The sequence below is a fragment of the Malaya genurostris genome, chromosome 1 (assembly GCF_030247185.1).
Source record: "Malaya genurostris strain Urasoe2022 chromosome 1, Malgen_1.1, whole genome shotgun sequence".
Lineage (NCBI taxonomy): Eukaryota > Metazoa > Arthropoda > Insecta > Diptera > Culicidae > Malaya > Malaya genurostris.
In genome coordinates this window covers 115898743-115920242 of record NC_080570.1, presented here as the reverse complement: position 1 = coordinate 115920242, position 21500 = coordinate 115898743, and the positions used below count along the sequence as shown (strand labels likewise).

At 44.6% G+C, this 21500-nt stretch overlaps 1 protein-coding gene across 1 annotated transcript; it reads left to right on the top strand.

Moving 5' to 3' along the window:
• Nucleotides 1–15386: 15386 nt before the first annotated feature.
• On the top strand, nucleotides 15387–16061 carry LOC131427875 (histone H1B-like). Its single transcript, XM_058591437.1, has one exon. The coding sequence runs from the start codon at nucleotides 15387–15389 to the stop codon at nucleotides 16059–16061; it is 675 nt and encodes a 224-aa protein (XP_058447420.1).
• The last annotated feature ends 5439 nt before the right edge of the window (nucleotides 16062–21500 follow it).

The following is a 21500-nucleotide window of genomic DNA, read 5'->3' as shown; positions in this document are numbered from 1 at the left end:
TCTTCCATGGGACTGACAACGGAATTACCCAGGTTGTGAGAGCGCAAAATGTGTTCGCCGATTGCGGTCGCTTTTTCAAACGGGGTTACCAGAATGTCGTTGTTCTGAGTTAACGGAGGGATTTGTTTCGGTTTTGACTTTAATACCTTTGACACCTTCCAGAAAGGCCGCGAGAACGGGTCTAGCCTTTGGATCATTGACGAGAAGTTTTCGTTTTTCAAGTCATCAACTCGAGAACTGATCAGCTCTGACAATTTCGATGCAACGTATTTTTTCGATAAATCGCCTGACCGTTGAAATTGGCGCCGTACTTTGTTACGTTGACGGATAATTGCTTTGGTCATCGTGTCGATTTTAAGCAATACTCCGTGGATCGGAACCTGTCTAACGCAGTGGTTCTCAACTACAGAGATAGCGGCCTTCAGCTCGGATAAAGCCTCATCTATATCGTCAGTGTAATTCAACGCTTTAGTAGCATCGATATGCCGATCAACAATCCGGGCGAATTCCACCCAGTTGACGTCGTGGTAATTTTTCCTGGTTTGCGGTTCACCGCACTGAATATCACCACCGATTTGAAATGAAACCGGAAAATGATCAGAGCTGAGATCGTTTTTTGTAACTGGTTGGCTCAGCAAGTCGAAGTTCGACAGAACTATATCCAAGGTGGACGAGATGCCGGCAGGCGAAAGATATGTCGGCTGATACGGAGCGTGGATAGTGTAATAACCCAACTGTAGATCCTCGAAGAGAAGACACCCATTTTTATTCCTACGGATATTTCGCCATGTCTCGTGTTTCGCGTTTAAATCGCAAGCCAAGATAAACTTCTTGTCGGTTCTTGTTAGCTTCCCAAGATCGTTTTTAAACTTTCTTGCCATCCCATTGCCGTCATAGCACTGTGTCGGACAATAAGCGGCAATAATAATAATTTTTCCAGTATCGGAAGACACCTCGATACCGACGGCTTCGATCACCGATGTGCGATAGTGCGGTTGAATGATATATTTAATAGTTTTTCTGATGGCTAGAGCGACACCCCCTCCGCCCGAGTGGGTTCGATCCAGCCTAACTATGTTAAACCCAGGAAGGTACAGATTATTTCCGGGTTTTAAATGCGTTTCCGTGATAGCTACGATATCTGTTGATTGTTGCTCCAAGAGATCACACAACTCAACGCGTTTCCGCGACAATCCGCGGGCGTTCCATAAAACAATATTTAACGGGTTAACAGGCATATTGTATAATGAATTGCCCTAACACAGAAATCTGGTCAAATCTTGTTTGACATTTTTGCATTTTGTTGCACATCTCTGCGAAGATCGGCAAGAGTTGTTCGGTGGTAAATTTGGGCGGAAGATTTTGGTCCAAATGAGGGGTATTTAAATGGGGACTCACCTGAGCTGGTTGACCGTTCACTCCAGCAAGTGGCATTCCGGATCCTGCCAACAACGATGACCAGGGAACCGTAGGATTTGGCTGCGGCGGCAGTTGCTGTGTGGAGGAAGTTCCAGCGCCGTTCTTCCGATTTGACGCCAGCAAAGGAAACTCGCCGTTATTGAAAACCGGACCCTTGTTGGGTTTTCTTCCAGGCTGATGATTCTGCGATGCACGTTTCCGTATTTGTTTATACTCCTCCCTCTTGCGACACTGCTTGTCGGTAGACCGATGACCTTCACCGCAATGAATACATTTCAATACGGCGTCTCCTTCTGCAGGGCAGCTGGACGTTAAATGCACCTGACCGCAGTTGTTGCATCTCGGTTGAAGATGGCAGTTGCGTGTACCGTGTCCGAAGTTCAGACAGCGCATACACTGGGTGACGTCACGGTTTGTCCCACGGTACGGTTCCCAGCTCACGATCATACTGCTGATGGATCTAACAGCTTTCAAAGCGTTCAGTGTCACTGTACCTTTTTTTAAATGCATGAGGTACAGACAATCGCGATACTTGTTGGTGACATCCTTCCTAGTCATCGGGAAAACAGCAACCGGTTGGAGCTTGTATCGTTCGGCCAGCTCCGATGCGATGTCATTACCGCTCATCAGCGGTAAACCACGTACCACTGCTTTGAATGGCTTTTCCGTTGCCAAATCGTGCGAGAAATACTCTGCACCAGCACGATCGAGATAATTTTTTGCTTTCACGTACTCGGATTTGGTATGCAACATCACCTTGATGCCGATACCACACAGCTTGAATTCGGCTTGAATTCCATTTCGAATCAGTTCACGCTGTAACGTTGCGAGCGGGACTGATTTCACCATCAGCGGTGGAAGTTTCACTTTAGCTTCTTCTTCTTCTTCGGGCAGTTCATCGAGAGGGCCACCGAATCCGTTGACATCGCTTACGTTGGTTGCGGTACGGTTGCTTCTTATTTCCGAACGAGCGGAGTGCACTGACATCATATCACCAATTGTGGATTGATTCTGGTTCTGGTTTTGAATAACCACACGCGGACTGGGTGTGTTATTTTTGTTACGCTTAGGATTCGCCTTGGGACTAGCTTTTGAGCCTCCCGAGCGGCGTCTACGTTTCGCCATAAAAACTCAACAAACGAACGAACAAACGCGAGAGAACGAAAACACGTCTGAACACGTTCAACTATCGACAAAGAATGACTGGCTGCCGCAGTACTAACCCTCTGTTTTATACCATCTCGCTGTTTCTCGTTCTGCGAATAGGCAGAGCATAAAGCGCAAAAGAGGATCAAATTTTGACAAAGGGGCTGTCCCTACTGCGTTGCCTGTAGCAGGTATAAAACGGGGTTTCTTGGGCGAGCTAGCGTCATTTACGTGAAAACAGCTACTCTGAACGCACGTCAACGTTAGAACGATGGCACCGAAAACTAGTGGAAAGGCGGCCAAAAAATCCGGCAAGGCCCAGAAGAACATCGCCAAGGGTGATAAGAAGAAGAAGAAGATCCGCAGGAAGGAAAGCTACGCTATCTACATCTACAAAGTGTTGAAACAGGTCCACCCTGATACCGGAGTATCCTCGAAGGCGATGAGCATCATGAACAGTTTCGTCAATGACATCTTCGAACGCATTGCATCCGAGGCATCGCGTTTGGCTCATTACAACAAACGTTCGACGATTACCTCTCGCGAAATCCAGACTGCCGTTCGTCTGCTTTTGCCAGGAGAGTTGGCCAAGCACGCCGTTTCTGAGGGAACCAAAGCCGTCACCAAGTACACCAGCTCCAAGTAAACTGAGAACAACACCGACCCCGTGTATGCGAGAACTAACAAACGGCCCTTTTAAGGGCCACAAACAAATCTACACAAAGTGTTAAATTCGAATTCTCGTGTGTTGTTTTGCTTGCTTCTTCTTTACTCGTTTCGATTGTGATGGTGGTGGCCGTTTGTGAAAGAAAGTGCAATAGAGGGAAGGTGCTGGGCAATTGGTTTGAGTGAGTTTAGTTGTTTTGAACAATCTCATCCAATTTGTGCATTACATTATGCTGGAACTGAATTCCTTGAAACCAGCCACACACCGTTGCGGAAGCGAGAGAGAGCGAATTGTTTTAGACACTACTTTTGTACAGGGATGACCAAAGATTTCCCGCCTTTTCCGAAGAACGGCGAAAGAAGACATTGATAAAACAAAAAACTTATCACATTCTCAGAGGGTAAATTTTGAAAAGGCGTTCCATAGTAAAGTATTCTTCTATGATGCTTTGATGGTAAGACTTCATCACGAAGACGACAAGCAAATGTAAATTTCTTTCGAACATGCACTTTTTCATTTGATTGCGCGCGTGCGTGTGTGTTTGTTTTCGTGAAAATCGCAGGTTTTCGAGAAGAATAAATCTCCTGTGCCAAAATAACGAAAATGTCTCAAAATCGGACATCATCTCTAGCAACCGAAGTTTACTGTTTGCTTGTTAGGAACAATTAGATTTGTACCTGCAGGACAGAAAACATTAGTTTGTTCGATTTTGCGAGTGGTGATTTATATTTTAATAGCGATTTGAGTTAGCATTCATCATTTATCACTCATCCATCGATTATCAATGAAAGGAGATGAATTCGGAGACAAAGAACGAAAAAGAAGATTTTCCGCTTTCCAAAAACATACACCAATACATATGTATATCAACGTCATACTGGTTTACTTCAATGTATGGGTATTGGTTTTTCCCTCAGTCATAATAAAGTTCATTCTTATGTTCTCTAACTTGCTTTTCTCTCTCTCTCGCTCTCCCAACGCACCTCTGTTTGCGATAAGTTGGAACATGTTGTTCATGGCAGTCTACACACACACACACACACACACACAATTTGCGCAATAGTGCAACTGAGGTATGCGATTCACAAAATTGCTTGCTACTGAAAATTGCGGAAAAGAAAACACAAGACAAATTTTTTCAATTTTGTAGGCACAAGCGTTTTGAAACACGTACAATAACGGGAAGGTATCATATAAAGATTGGTTTTTACTTTTGTCGTTAAGTTTTTTTTTTCATGTACGTATTGTTTACCTCTCGGATGGTGGTAGGTAGAAACGAACAACCGTTTATACGACGCAAAGTCAAACCGATTTCCCATATCCCATCCATGAGCATGAGCAGAGGGAGAAAAAATACCGGTTAACCTGGACTACTTTTCACTTGAGAGTTTGAGAGATTTTTCACCATTTCAACCATTTTTCGTTCAGTTGCCATTTGTCATTGTTGCTAAGCTAACCTAACCATCCGAACAGCGAGAGTTCCGTTCACTGCGTTAGGATTGAGTAAGCCGCGTTCATCGTTTGATCATGTCAACGAAACTCAACAATCGATGCTAAATAAGCAACTTGCTATTGAGTAATCTTTCAGTAATTTCTTACATGGACCGTCGGAAAACAATTCGGAGTTCCTGTTTTCCAAGTAGATAGTCTTTCCAATAGGATATTCTAATGAGCAGCAGTTTTTATTTTTCCTGCTAGAATCGCACACCAATACACACTTACCAACCACTAAACTGCGGTTCGGTCTAGACAATTGGTGTACACTGTTGCCATAGTTGTTCGTCGGTTATTTTCATTCTCTCTTTCACGCCTCTCGCATTCTCGTAGTAGCCAATATTACTCTCCTTATTGTTTACGTTCGTGTCGCTATCGTATTTGTGGCATTCGTATTCGTTCGAAAATATATGTTAGTCGAATGGTCGAAACATCATCGGATTGATGAAAATATGTTCAAACAATCAAAATTATTCGCCAATCCAACAAAACTTTCATTGGCGAGAGTGTACTGTTTAATGAACTCTTCTCTCAATGTTTCAATATTCAGTTGCAATACTTAAAGCTCTAAACGTTTTCTCGAAAAATACCGACACAAGTTACCAAGCTAATTGGATTGGTGGTACTGACGATGCTTTTGGTTGTCAATAATAAACAATGCCACGTGTAGGGGCCGCTAATGTAATGTAAATGAATATACAGACACACACACACACACACACACACGCACGCGCGCGTTTATGCGACCTTGCCCTCCGGTTCTGAGACCGATGGCTGAACTTAGGTACAGCTTGATTTTCGTTTCCTCATATACACATTACATTACCATTTGTTTTTGGCCTGTGTGTGTGGCAGTGTTTATTCACCATCATGGTGGTAGCTACGATATCTTCTTCTTCTTCTTCTTTTTTTCTAGTCGGTCGTCACCATTCATGAGATGATGCCGACCAATGACACAGATACATGCGCTATATTGGATCGGTGTGTCGTCACGGATACGAACGAAAATTATTCTCTTATTTCTCGTGCGACACTTTCTCTAAGATTATATGATCAAGTTTGGATGTTTTAATGGCTGCATTTTCCGGTAAATCGATGGGAAAGATTTTCGCCATTGAACTCACATCGATCATTCTAAAATTCCGATTCGTCTGGTATGACCGATTTTGTCTTCTGTTTTCCAAACACTGAAAAAGCGGACATCATTTTCGCATCAGGTAGATACACCGATTCAGGGTAAAATTCCGAAAACGAAAATGAACAAAGGTCGCTATACTTGATTTGCGCATTATACTTTCCAGGCGTATCACAACTTTAGCAATCTTTAATTCAAAGCAATCTTAAATATTTCTTTATCACAGTGAGGTGGTCGTCCTGAAAAGGACGGGTTCTGTAAGGGGGGTAACACCAATATGTTCCGGAAATCGCAATTTAGGCCTTTTTCTCGGTTTTCTTCGGGAGCAGCACTGCCTGGATGTTTGGCAGTACACCGCCCTGTGCGATGGTAACTCCGGAGAGCAGTTTGTTCAACTCCTCGTCGTTACGGATGGCCAGCTGCAGATGGCGAGGGATGATTCTCGTTTTCTTGTTGTCACGGGCAGCGTTACCGGCCAATTCCAGCACTTCGGCGGCCAGGTATTCCATCACTGCCGCCAGATAGACCGGTGCACCGGCACCGACACGTTCGGCGTAGTTTCCCTTCCGGAGCAGACGGTGGATTCTGCCTACTGGGAACTGCAGACCAGCACGGTTTGAGCGGGACTTTGCCTTTCCCTTAACTTTTCCTCCTTTACCACGGCCAGACATTTTGTGTGTGCGTGTTTCTGCGTAAAAAATCCACGAGATGCTGTTAACGACTAGACAGCCAATTTAGTAATACTGGCTGCCGCCGTACTAACCCTCTGTTTTATATCGTCTCACTGTTTCCCGTTCTGCGAACAGGAAAAGGAATTCTAACAAAGGGGCAGTCCATGCGCCGCTCTCAATAGCAGGTATAAAACGAGCTGTCATATGGCAAATAGCGTCATTTAAGTTAAAGCAGTTACTCTGAACGTACGAGAACCGTCAAGCACGATGGCACCGAAAACCAGTGGAAAGGCAGCCAAAAAATCCGGCAAGGCCCAGAAAAACATCGCCAAGGGAGATAAGAAAAAGAAGAAGATCCGCAGGAAGGAAAGCTACGCTATCTACATCTACAAAGTGTTGAAACAGGTCCACCCTGATACCGGAGTATCCTCGAAGGCGATGAGCATCATGAACAGTTTCGTCAATGACATCTTCGAACGCATTGCATCCGAGGCATCGCGTTTGGCCCATTACAACAAACGTTCGACGATTACCTCTCGCGAAATCCAGACCGCCGTTCGTCTGCTTTTGCCAGGAGAGTTGGCCAAGCACGCCGTTTCGGAAGGAACCAAAGCCGTCACCAAGTACACTAGCTCCAAGTAAACTGAGTGAGAACAACCAAACCCCCCCCCCCCCCCCCCCCGATCGTGTGTGTGCATACGAATCGCCAAGCATAATCGGCCCTTTTAAGGGCCACAAACAAATCTACACAAAGTGTTAAGTTCGCATATTTCCCTCATTCAATCACCAAACACATTTTGTTCGTTGATGATTTTACTTTCATCAGCCAACAAACACCTAACGAGAAAAACAGAACAAATTATGAACAACACAGGTACAATTGTTCTCGCGTTTCGGAGTATTCATCCATGCCATATGGACAATATATTGTTCGGAGCAAAAATATGTTGGTTTCGAAATAAAGAAAAGTATCGATTACTTTTCGGACCAATCGACAGACTTGGTCGACCAACCAAATAATAAATTGCTACACATACACATGCATGCTACTGTAAACCAACCAATGACATATCAACAGCAATCGTTTTTCTATCCTAGGCGGCTTTGAGCAAATGCTGCATGTTGTATAGTCGAAATTCGAAGCCAACAGCATTGACAGTTGACCAGAACAGTTGAATGGGAATGAATGATTTCGAAAAGATAGTTCATGTTAAACAACATAACTAATTTCTTTTCTCAAATGTTACGTTTTTCAGCGGCGCGTTGAGTAGTACTCAAGTGTCAACAGCAGTTTGAAACTCACAACCGACCAGAAATAATAATGTCGTGTTTGCTTGATGCGAAACCGAAAACCAGTTTCCACCCTAACGACTGCTGGTTAAATTGTTTGTTTGAAAACCTAGTTGTTGGACTGAAAAATCTAGTCAGTTTCGAACCCGGTTGAATTCACACTACTCACTCTATTGCACACTTCTTACTATTCTCATATCATCACCACCACCACCATCATCATCATTATCATCATGATTATAGATTATAATGAATACCAGCAAATGCTAACTAATTCTTTGCGAAACATATTGGTGGCCCTGAAAAGGGCCTTTTATCCTTCCGTATTATGTTATGTGTGTTCTCGTTACGACGTTTAACCTCCGAAACCATACAGAGTGCGACCCTGTCGCTTCAGAGCATACACGACATCCATGGCGGTGACGGTCTTGCGCTTGGCGTGTTCAGTGTAGGTTACTGCATCTCGGATCACATTTTCCAGGAACACCTTCAGCACTCCACGAGTTTCCTCATAGATCAGACCGGAGATACGCTTGACACCACCACGACGAGCCAGACGACGGATAGCGGGCTTGGTAATTCCCTGGATGTTATCACGAAGCACTTTACGATGACGCTTGGCGCCTCCTTTTCCGAGTCCCTTTCCTCCTTTGCCGCGACCAGTCATTTTTCTCTGCTAGCTGCTTGTTCTTGCAAGTAAGACAGTACAAGTGAAACTAATGCCACTTCGCATTTTTTTTTTACATTAAATATTTATTGTTTCTCTTTGGTTACATTTCTGTATGATATTACATGTCAAGTGATGTAGTAATGTTACTTTTCATCTTTTGATTTACGGTAATTTACTAGTTAATAATTTTGATTCAATTTCTTTTTAACAGTTTAACTGATAGACAGTTTGATTTATAAAACTAAACTACAACTAAAACTACAACAAAACTAAAATAGTGAACTAATAAGAGGGTATTCAGAAATTGCACATTTTTCTTGGAATTTTCCATTGGCTGCAATTAGTTTCTCGTTGACGGTAGTGACGTCTGCTAGTTGATGAACTGTTGAAGTCCTGGTGAACCACGGAAGATCCAGAATCATTTTCAGGGCTCTGTTCTGCAGCACTTGGATTTTGTTCCGATGTGTAACGGCACACCTCCCCCACACAGGCAACGCGTACTGAAACACTGGAGCGATGATCTGGGTGTAAACGGCTAACTTATTCTTGCGAATAAGAGATGACCTTCTCTTGATTAATGGGTAGAGACATTTGATGAGCAAAGAGCATTTAGATTTTATCTTGTCGACATGCGAGCGGAAAAGTAGTTTACGATCAAAAGTGAGCCCCAGATAGACCACCTCATTGGACCAGTCGATTTGAAGCCCATCAACCACGATCTTGCAATCAGCTGGAGGAGTGAGTCGCTGAGATAGGCTGTATGGAAACAGGATCGCCTGAGTTTTGGAAGCGTTAATTTTTATCTTCCAGGTGTTCATGTAGCTGACAACGGAATCAAGGCAGTTTTGCAGCTTTTTGGTGAGATGTTTTGTGACCCTTCCTTTGCAAAGGATAGCTGTATCATCCGCGAAGAAGCAGAATTGGCAACCATCAGGAAGTCGAGGGAAATTCGAGGTGTAGACGTTGTACAGTACTGGTCCGAGAATACTACCCTGAGGTACTCCGGCGGGTACAACAAACCCGTTCGATAGGGTTCCGTTCACGCTGACTTTGAAGCTTCTGCCACTGAGATAGTTTTGTACTATCTTGATGAGGTACACTGGGAAGTTGTAGCGATACATCTTGTAGATGAGACCTTCGTGCCAGACGTTGTCGAATGCCTTCTCGACGTCCAGCAGAGCCATGGCTGTAGACTTTGCGACGTGCTTGTTACGGTCGATGATGTTCACTACTCTTTGCAACTGATGAGTTGTGGAATGACCCTTTCTGAATCCGAACTGTTCGGGCAGGAAAATGTTGTTGTTTTCGATGTGCAATAGAACACGATCTAAGATGAGTCTTTCGAAGAGCTTGCTTAGCGACGACAGAAGGCTAATGGGACGATAGCTAGAGGGATTCGTTGGATCTTTAGATGGTTTAAGTAACGGTACAACCTTGGCGATTTTCCACTCCGAGGGGAAGTAGTTCAAATCGAGACATCTGTTGAAAACACTGGCAATAAAGGTGTAGGTCTGATGGCTGAGTTTCTTCAGTGTAAGGTTAAAAATCGAGTCAAAGCCCGGCGCCTTCATGTTTTTGGATGCTTTTACTGTTGCGGCAACTTGTTCGGGTTTAACCTTAACATTTTCCGGAACGTAGCAGCGGGTGTTACGCAAAGTGGACATCGTTTCTCGAACTGCGTCTTCCATGGGACTGACAACGGAATTACCCAGGTTGTGAGAGCGCAAAATGTGTTCGCCGATTGCGGTCGCTTTTTCAAACGGGGTTACCAGAATGTCGTTGTTCTGAGTTAACGGAGGGATTTGTTTCGGTTTTGACTTTAATACCTTTGACACCTTCCAGAAAGGCCGCGAGAACGGGTCTAGCCTTTGGATCATTGACGAGAAGTTTTCGTTTTTCAAGTCATCAACTCGAGAACTGATCAGCTCTGACAATTTCGATGCAACGTATTTTTTCGATAAATCGCCTGACCGTTGAAATTGGCGCCGTACTTTGTTACGTTGACGGATAATTGCTTTGGTCGTCGTGTCGATTTTAAGCAATACTCCGTGGATCGGAACCTGTCTAACGCAGTGGTTCTCAGCTACAGAGATAGCGGCCTTCAGCTCGGATAAAGCCTCATCTATATCGTCAGTGGAATTCAACGCTTTAGTAGCATCGATATGCCGATCAACAATCCGGACGAATTCCACCCAGTTGACGTCGTGGTAGTTTTTCCTGGTTTGCGGTTCACCGCACTGAATATCACCACCGATTTGAAATGAAACCGGAAAATGATCAGAGCTGAGATCGTTTGTTGTAACTGGTTGGCTCAGCAAGTCGAAGTTCGACAGAACTATATCCAAGGTGGACGAGATGCCGGCAGGCGAAAGATATGTCGGCTGATACGGAGCGTGGATGGTGTAATAACCCAACTGTAGATCCTCGAAGAGAAGACACCCATTTTTATTCCTACGGATATTTCGCCATGTCTCGTGTTTCGCGTTTAAATCGCAAGCCAAGATAAACTTCTTGTCGGTTCTTGTTAGCTTCCCAAGATCGTTTTTAAACTTTCTTGCCATCCCATTGCCGTCATAGCACTGTGTCGGACAATAAGCGGCAATAATAATAATTTTTCCAGTATCGGAAGACACCTCGATACCGACGGCTTCGATCACCGATGTGCGATAGTGCGGTTGAATGATATATTTAATAGTTTTTCTGATGGCTAGAGCGACACCCCCTCCGCCCGAGTGGGTTCGATCCAGCCTAACTATGTTAAACCCAGGAAGGTACAGATTATTTCCGGGTTTTAAATGCGTTTCCGTGATAGCTACGATATCTGTTGATTGTTGCTCCAAGAGATCACACAACTCAACGCGTTTCCGCGACAATCCGCGGGCGTTCCATAAAACAATATTTAACGGGTTAACAGGCATATTGTATAATGAATTGCCCTAACACAGAAATCTGGTCAAATCTTGTTTGACATTTTTGCATTTTGTTGCACATCTCTGCGAAGATCGGCAAGAGTTGTTCGGTGGTAAATTTGGGCGGAAGATTTTGGTCCAAATGAGGGGTATTTAAATGGGGACTCACCTGAGCTGGTTGACCGTTCACTCCAGCAAGTGGCATTCCGGATCCTGCCAACAACGATGACCAGGGAACCGTAGGATTTGGCTGCGGCGGCAGTTGCTGTGTGGAGGAAGTTCCAGCGCCGTTCTTCCGATTTGACGCCAGCAAAGGAAACTCGCCGTTATTGAAAACCGGACCCTTGTTGGGTTTTCTTCCAGGCTGATGATTCTGCGATGCACGTTTCCGTATTTGTTTATACTCCTCCCTCTTGCGACACTGCTTGTCGGTAGACCGATGACCTTCACCGCAATGAATACATTTCAATACGGCGTCTCCTTCTGCAGGGCAGCTGGACGTTAAATGCACCTGACCGCAGTTGTTGCATCTCGGTTGAAGATGGCAGTTGCGTGTACCGTGTCCGAAGTTCAGACAGCGCATACACTGGGTGACGTCACGGTTTGTCCCACGGTACGGTTCCCAGCTCACGATCATACTGCTGATGGATCTAACAGCTTTCAAAGCGTTCAGTGTCACTGTACCTTTTTTTAAATGCACGAGGTACAGACAATCGCGATACTTGTTGGTGACATCCTTCCTAGTCATCGGGAAAACAGCAACCGGTTGGAGCTTGTATCGTTCGGCCAGCTCCGATGCGATGTCATTACCGCTCATCAGCGGTAAACCACGTACCACTGCTTTGAATGGCTTTTCCGTTGCCAAATCGTGCGAGAAATACTCTGCACCAGCACGATCGAGATAATTTTTTGCTTTCACGTACTCGGATTTGGTATGCAACATCACCTTGATGCCGATACCACACAGCTTGAATTCGGCTTGAATTCCATTTCGAATCAGTTCACGCTGTAACGTTGCGAGCGGGACTGATTTCACCATCAGCGGTGGAAGTTTCACTTTAGCTTCTTCTTCTTCTTCGGGCAGTTCATCGAGAGGGCCACCGAATCCGTTGACATCGCTTACGTTGGTTGCGGTACGGTTGCTTCTTATTTCCGAACGAGCGGAGTGCACTGACATCATATCACCAATTGTGGATTGATTCTGGTTCTGGTTTTGAATAACCACACGCGGACTGGGTGTGTTATTTTTGTTACGCTTAGGATTCGCCTTGGGACTAGCTTTTGAGCCTCCCGAGCGGCGTCTACGTTTCGCCATAAAAACTCAACAAACGAACGAACAAACGCGAGAGAACGAAAACACGTCTGAACACGTTCAACTATCGACAAAGAATGACTGCACTGAATGAATGCCACTTCGCAGACCGGTGCTTTTTTTTATACCTACCGAGAGGGTCCGTTTCGTGCTTTGCTTTGTGCTGATTGGCTGCCTCAGACCGGTCGGGCAGGTATAAAACAGCCAGCCAGGTCCGTTTTGAGCTCATTCTGTGTTTTGTTTTCAACGCGTACAGTACGGTGTAGAGAGAAAGGATAAGCAAAAGAAAGAAATAATGGCTCGTACCAAGCAGACCGCTCGTAAATCGACCGGAGGAAAGGCTCCTCGTAAGCAACTGGCGACAAAGGCTGCTCGCAAAAGTGCTCCTGCTACTGGCGGAGTGAAGAAACCCCATCGTTATCGGCCAGGAACAGTAGCCCTTCGGGAGATCCGTCGTTACCAGAAATCGACTGAGCTGTTGATTCGCAAGCTGCCGTTCCAGCGTTTAGTGCGTGAAATTGCCCAAGATTTCAAGACCGACCTTCGCTTCCAGAGTTCCGCCGTCATGGCACTGCAGGAAGCCAGCGAAGCCTATCTCGTCGGTTTGTTCGAGGACACCAATCTATGCGCGATCCACGCCAAGCGTGTTACCATCATGCCAAAGGACATCCAGCTGGCTCGTCGGATCCGTGGCGAACGTGCTTAAACAGGCTATCGGCTTTCGTTTGATCTCACAACATATACCCCAAAGGCCCTTTTCAGGGCCACCCAATCAATTACCAACGAGTTTACGAATTCGAATATTTTCCCTTAAACAATCACATACTCAGACACACACACACACACAAGTTGCGCGCGCACAGAAAATGACATCCGATCCGTTGCACAATTCATGCCCCCCATATGGAAAGTCAGTAATCTATAGGTGTTTGAAATGTTTTCCTTATTTTTTGGTCTTTCATTTTTGTTTCTGCTAAAGTAGCAGTTGAGAGGAGAATAGACGACCTGCTGACAGACAAGCAGCACAGACAATACACATTGCTTCCCTGTTACATAGTTCAGCAAAATTTGTAACCCAGCTTGCAACACATCGTGCACTCGCCGTGTCATGCCATGTGACTGACTGCCTGACAATTCTGACGGGATTCGGCCACCAGTTACTAGTATTACTCTGCTACTGCTACTCTCAATACACTATACTATACAATATTGGTTCAAAATCATGAAAATACCAATTTGTTTCGTTCCAAGACTACCCCGACAGACGCTTGCTTGCCGTTGACATAGTCAACGTCCCATCCCCAGACGACTGGTGGGGATGTTTCTGGCGAAAGAAATACACAGCAATTGCCAATCTTTGAATAGTAGGCTAATGTTCGGTTGGGTTCGGTGCTTTCTTCCGGTACGTGACAATTTTCGGCCAATATCTATCAAATATAAGCAACACTCAAATTCGGTATCAAATCAAATCACTGCTCGAGTTCTTTGTTGCCAATCGATTGAGACTGAGAGACTGACTATGTCTGGCACGCACGCTAGACAGATGGAGGTGTCGAAGGATTATTATTATTATTTAATGGTAATACTTGCACCGTATATTTTGCATGTAAAATCCTAAATGCGCTCCACAATTCCGGTATTCTGATTTGGGAAAGATTGTTTTTTGGTTATTGCTTCTGATGACAAATATTCTCAGCCCAGCCAGCCGTTTGTGGTACGTGAACAACACACCACACATTTGACTCGTTGTGTTAGAAAGGACTTCGGTTTGTTTGATTCTAATTTTTCACTGTCGAAATTTTTAAACATCCTCTCTCTTGGAATTGACCTGTCCTGATGTTCAGGTTTAATATTTGCAAGATGAACCAAATTCAAATGGCAAAACAAGTTCATTACAAAAAATAGTAACCAAAATGCTTTCAGAACAACCGACACGCCCGGGCGTTGGCGACGTTGGCCAGCATTATTCGTTGGCAGTGCCATCGTGTTCCAGATTTCGGAAGGCATGTTCGGAAATATTATGCTCACGTAACATATCTGTTAGTCAAATTGTTTAAAAATTGTATTTTCCAAATGCAGAACACGGAAAAATTGAAAAGCTTAGTCACCGGTTCGTACTGCGTTTTGGTCGTTTGATCGATTTGCGCCAGACAGCAGGTTCAAGTTTGACCGATTCAATCTCGTGCGCGTCGCAACCGTCATCGAACGGGTTGTGTTAGTTGTCAAGAGAAAATATTTCTCTTCCCAATGAACCATGTTTCGTTGGAGTCCGCATTGTTTAAATGGTACTGTTTTACTATTTTTGACAATTCGAAATAAGCATGTACCGTTTGTCCGATATTGAATGCATATTTCGCTATCATCACTGCCCGTCCGGCTGTTCGCGAATGGTGGAGCAGAAAGTTCAAACATCGTAGCAAACATAAAACCACTCTTTGGCGATACTTCCGCTGCTGTCGATTCATTGTTTACAATTTAAAAAACAATAGTCCAGAAAAATTACCTACACCTACCTAGCACCGAATGGTAACCGTCATGTGCGTATTCCCTAACAGGGCCGACGGATTCGGTGCCCGAACGTATCGCACGATTCTACTGCATTCACACACTCGTTTGTATTCGCTTAGTCGTTCGCTCGTTCTACCTGCTTTAGAAAAGTGCACATTAGAAAAAATGGCTGAAACCGCTGTTGACGTATCGGCCGCAGCTCCGGTTGCTGCTTCACCGGCCAAGGCACCGAAGAAAGCCAAAGCCGCCAAGGGAGAAGCCAAAAAACCGAAGAAGCCATCGACACATCCACCAGTCAATGACATGGTAGTGGCTGCCATCAAGACGCTGAAGGAACGCAACGGATCTTCGCTGCAGGCCATCAAGAAGTACATCGCCGCCAACTACAAGTGCGACGTCGCCAAGCTGGCCCCGTTCATCAAGAAGGCCCTGAAATCTGGCGTCGAGAAGGGAAAGCTCACCCAGACCAAGGGTTCCGGTGCATCCGGCTCGTTCAAAATCAAAGCCGGTGCCAAGCAACCGGCTGGCGAGAAGAAGCCGAAGAAGGCTGCTGCCAAAAAACCGAAGAAGGCTGCCGGAGAGAAGAAAAAGGTTGCCAAGAAACCCGCTGGCGAGAAGAAACCGAAGGCCAAAAAGCCTGCAGGTGAGAAAAAGCCGAAAGCCGCCGCTGCAAAGAAGGCTAAGGCAGCACCAGCCAAGGCCGCCAAGAAGGCTGCTGCACCGAAGCAGAAGGCCACCAAGCCATCGAAAGCCGCTGCCAACAAGCCCAAGACCCCGAAGCCAAAGAAGGCCGCGCCAGCCAAAAAAGCTGCCCCGAAGAAGGTGGCTGCCAAGAAGTAAATTGACCCATCGTCAGTCAGTCATCATCATCATGTCGAATTCTACCGTTCTTATTTCGACGGTGTTCAACAAAACAGTCCTTTTCAGGACTACCAAAAAATCCATGCAAAGAATTAATCGATATTTCCTACTTCGCTCGCTTTTGGGTAGTCCGCTTCAACAAAACTGCACAGTAAGAAAAAAAAAAAAAGTATGCTTTTATCCATCACAGCAGCACTACTTTCTGAGCGTGTGCTTCACCGACACGCTATAGTGGATAAATTGGTGCGCAGCCATAGAGCCGACCCCGCTGCTACGCGCATGCTTCTCTTGTAGTACAATCAAATATGTTCGTTCGCTCAGTCGGTAAGCAGCGACGAAAGGATCGGTAGGTGATCAAATGAAAATGCGGACGGATTATGCACGATGATTGATGAAGTCCGTTCGTAAAAATCTAGCTTGCGAAAATTCATCAATAAAAATGGTTGATGTTTTTGTTCCCAATTATATTTGTATTTTAAAACTATCCCAGTTTTCCTTTTCTTGGAAAATGAATGCCGTTATAGTTTCCATTTAGTGTAGAGCCAGTTCGGACACGGTATCGCTCTGTACGCGGTTTTTCGTATAATCATATTTAATTTAGTAGCTTGACTCTCCAGACGATTGTCGTTTTCATTCAACCAACCTTGCTTGATCGGTAAAAAAAAAATAAATCTATTCTCCAGCGCAATCGACCACCGACCATCGACTTTTCACTTGTAATGTGGGAAATTATCCTAGAAGCTATGGAAAAAAAAACAAGTCTTATGGCGCTTGCATGAGTAAATATGATTGATCGATAGTAAAATAGTAAATTTCTATAAGTTCTTTATCAGAAAATTGTGGTCGTCCTGAAAAGGACGTTTTTTCGATTGGTTTCAGTGCGAATCAAGTGCAATTTAGGCCTTCTTTTCGGTTTTCTTCGGGAGCAACACTGCCTGGATGTTTGGCAGTACACCGCCCTGTGCGATGGTAACTCCGGAGAGCAGTTTGTTCAACTCCTCGTCGTTACGGATGGCCAGCTGCAGATGACGAGGGATGATTCTCGTTTTCTTGTTGTCACGGGCAGCGTTACCGGCCAATTCCAGCACTTCGGCGGCCAGGTATTCCATCACTGCCGCCAGATAGACCGGTGCACCGGCACCGACACGTTCGGCGTAGTTTCCTTTCCGAAGCAGACGGTGGATTCTGCCTACTGGGAACTGCAGACCAGCACGGTTCGAGCGGGACTTTGCCTTTCCCTTAACTTTTCCTCCTTTGCCACGGCCAGACATTTTCTTTTATGTGTTTTGTTTTCGTAAAAAATCCACGAAACGATGCTAACAGCTAGGATGCTAACTCGGTAATACTGGCTGCCGCAGTACTAACCCTCTGTTTTATACCATCTCGCTGTTTCTCGTTCTGCGAATAGGCAGAGCATAAAGCGCAAAAGAGGATCAAATTTTGACAAAGGGGCTGTCCCTACTGCGTTGCCTGTAGCAGGTATAAAACGGGGTTTCTTGGGCGAGCTAGCGTCATTTACGTGAAAACAGCTACTCTGAACGCACGTCAACGTTAGAACGATGGCACCGAAAACTAGTGGAAAGGCGGCCAAAAAATCCGGCAAGGCCCAGAAGAACATCGCCAAGGGTGATAAGAAGAAGAAGAAGATCCGCAGGAAGGAAAGCTACGCTATCTACATCTACAAAGTGTTGAAGCAGGTCCACCCTGATACCGGAGTATCCTCGAAGGCGATGAGCATCATGAACAGTTTCGTCAATGACATCTTCGAACGCATTGCATCCGAGGCATCGCGTTTGGCTCATTACAACAAACGTTCGACGATTACCTCTCGCGAAATCCAGACTGCCGTTCGTCTGCTTTTGCCAGGAGAGTTGGCCAAGCACGCCGTTTCTGAGGGAACCAAAGCCGTCACCAAGTACACCAGCTCCAAGTAAACTGAGAACAACACCGACCCCGTGTATGCGAGAACTAACAAACGGCCCTTTTAAGGGCCACAAACAAATCTACACAAAGTGTTAAATTCGAATTCTCGTGTGTTGTTTTGCTTGCTTCTTCTTTACTCGTTTCGATTGTGATGGTGGTGGCCGTTTGTGAAAGAAAGTGCAATAGAGGGAAGGTGCTGGGCAATTGGTTTGAGTGAGTTTAGTTGTTTTGAACAATCTCATCCAATTTGTGCATTACATTATGCTGGAACTGAATTCCTTGAAACCAGCCACACACCGTTGCGGAAGCGAGAGAGAGCGAATTGTTTTAGGCACTACTTTTGTACAGGGATGACCAAAGATTTCCCGCCTTTTCCGAAGAACGGCGAAAGAAGACATTGATAAAACAAAAAACTTATCACATTCTCAGAGGGTAAATTTTGAAAAGGCGTCCCATAGTAAAGTATTCTTCTATGATGCTTTGATGGTAAGACTTCATCACGAAGACGACAAGCAAATGTAAATTTCTTTCGAACATGCACTTTTTCATTTGATTGCGCGCGTGCGTGTGTGTTTGTTTTCGTGAAAATCGCAGGTTTTCGAGAAGAATAAATCTCCTGTGCCAAAATAACGAAAATGTCATTATCTCTAGCAACCGAAGTTTACTGTTTGCTTGTTAGGAACAATTAGATTTGTACCTGCAGGACAGAAAACATTAGTTTGTTCGATTTTGCGAGTGGTGATTTATATTTTAATAGCGATTTGAGTTAGCATTCATCATTTATCACTCATCCATCGATTATCAATGAAAGGAGATGAATTCGGAGACAAAGAACGAAAAAGAAGATTTTCCGCTTTCCAAAAACATACACCAATACATATGTATATCAACGTCATACTGGTTTACTTCAATGTATGGGTATTGGTTTTTCCCTCAGTCATAATAAAGTTCATTCTTATGTTCTCTAACTTGCTTTTCTCTCTCTCTCGCTCTCCCAACGCACCTCTGTTTGCGATAAGTTGGAACATGTTGTTCATGGCAGTCTACACACACACACACACACACACACACAATTTGCGCAATAGTGCAACTGAGGTATGCGATTCACAAAATTGCTTGCTACTGAAAATTGCGGAAAAGAAAACACAAGACAAATTTTTTCAATTTTGTAGGCACAAGCGTTTTGAAACACGTACAATAACGGGAAGGTATCATATAAAGATTGGTTTTTACTTTTGTCGTTAAGTTTTTTTTTTCATGTACGTATTGTTTACCTCTCGGATGGTGGTAGGTAGAAACGAACAACCGTTTATACGACGCAAAGTCAAACCGATTTCCCATATCCCATCCATGAGCATGAGCAGAGGGAGAAAAAATACCGGTTAACCTGGACTACTTTTCACTTGAGAGTTTGAGAGATTTTTCACCATTTCAACCATTTTTCGTTCAGTTGCCATTTGTCATTGTTGCTAAGCTAACCTAACCATCCGAACAGCGAGAGTTCCGTTCACTGCGTTAGGATTGAGTAAGCCGCGTTCATCGTTTGATCATGTCAACGAAACTCAACAATCGATGCTAAATAAGCAACTTGCTATTGAGTAATCTTTCAGTAATTTCTTACATGGACCGTCGGAAAACAATTCGGAGTTCCTGTTTTCCAAGTAGATAGTCTTTCCAATAGGATATTCTAATGAGCAGCAGTTTTTATTTTTCCTGCTAGAATCGCACACCAATACACACTTACCAACCACTAAACTGCGGTTCGGTCTAGACAATTGGTGTACACTGTTGCCATAGTTGTTCGTCGGTTATTTTCATTCTCTCTTTCACGCCTCTCGCATTCTCGTAGTAGCCAATATTACTCTCCTTATTGTTTACGTTCGTGTCGCTATCGTATTTGTGGCATTCGTATTCGTTCGAAAATATATGTTAGTCGAATGGTCGAAACATCATCGGATTGATGAAAATATGTTCAAACAATCAAAATTATTCGCCAATCCAACAAAACTTTCATTGGCGAGAGTGTACTGTTTAATGAACTCTTCTCTCAATGTTTCAATATTCAGTTGCAATACTTAAAGCTCTAAACGTTTTCTCGAAAAATACCGACACAAGTTACCAAGCTAATTGGATTGGTGGTACTGACGATGCTTTTGGTTGTCAATAATAAACAATGCCACGTGTAGGGGCCGCTAATGTAATGTAAATGAATATACAGACACACACACACACACACACACACGCACGCGCGCGTTTATGCGACCTTGCCCTCCGGTTCTGAGACCGATGGCTGAACTTAGGTACAGCTTGATTTTCGTTTCCTCATATACACATTACATTACCATTTGTTTTTGGCCTGTGTGTGTGGCAGTGTTTATTCACCATCATGGTGGTAGCTACGATATCTTCTTCTTCTTCTTCTTTTTTTCTAGTCGGTCGTCACCATTCATGAGATGATGCCGACCAATGACACAGATACATGCGCTATATTGGATCGGTGTGTCGTCACGGATACGAACGAAAATTATTCTCTTATTTCTCGTGCGACACTTTCTCTAAGATTATATGATCAAGTTTGGATGTTTTAATGGCTGCATTTTCCGGTAAATCGATGGGAAAGATTTTCGCCATTGAACTCACATCGATCATTCTAAAATTCCGATTCGTCTGGTATGACCGATTTTGTCTTCTGTTTTCCAAACACTGAAAAAGCGGACATCATTTTCGCATCAGGTAGATACACCGATTCAGGGTAAAATTCCGAAAACGAAAATGAACAAAGGTCGCTATACTTGATTTGCGCATTATACTTTCCAGGCGTATCACAACTTTAGCAATCTTTAATTCAAAGCAATCTTAAATATTTCTTTATCACAGTGAGGTGGTCGTCCTGAAAAGGACGGGTTCTGTAAGGGGGGTAACACCAATATGTTCCGGAAATCGCAATTTAGGCCTTTTTCTCGGTTTTCTTCGGGAGCAGCACTGCCTGGATGTTTGGCAGTACACCGCCCTGTGCGATGGTAACTCCGGAGAGCAGTTTGTTCAACTCCTCGTCGTTACGGATGGCCAGCTGCAGATGGCGAGGGATGATTCTCGTTTTCTTGTTGTCACGGGCAGCGTTACCGGCCAATTCCAGCACTTCGGCGGCCAGGTATTCCATCACTGCCGCCAGATAGACCGGTGCACCGGCACCGACACGTTCGGCGTAGTTTCCCTTCCGGAGCAGACGGTGGATTCTGCCTACTGGGAACTGCAGACCAGCACGGTTTGAGCGGGACTTTGCCTTTCCCTTAACTTTTCCTCCTTTACCACGGCCAGACATTTTGTGTGTGCGTGTTTCTGCGTAAAAAATCCACGAGATGCTGTTAACGACTAGACAGCCAATTCAGTAATACTGGCTGCCGCCGTACTAACCCTCTGTTTTATATCGTCTCACTGTTTCCCGTTCTGCGAACAGGAAAAGGAATTCTAACAAAGGGGCAGTCCATGCGCCGC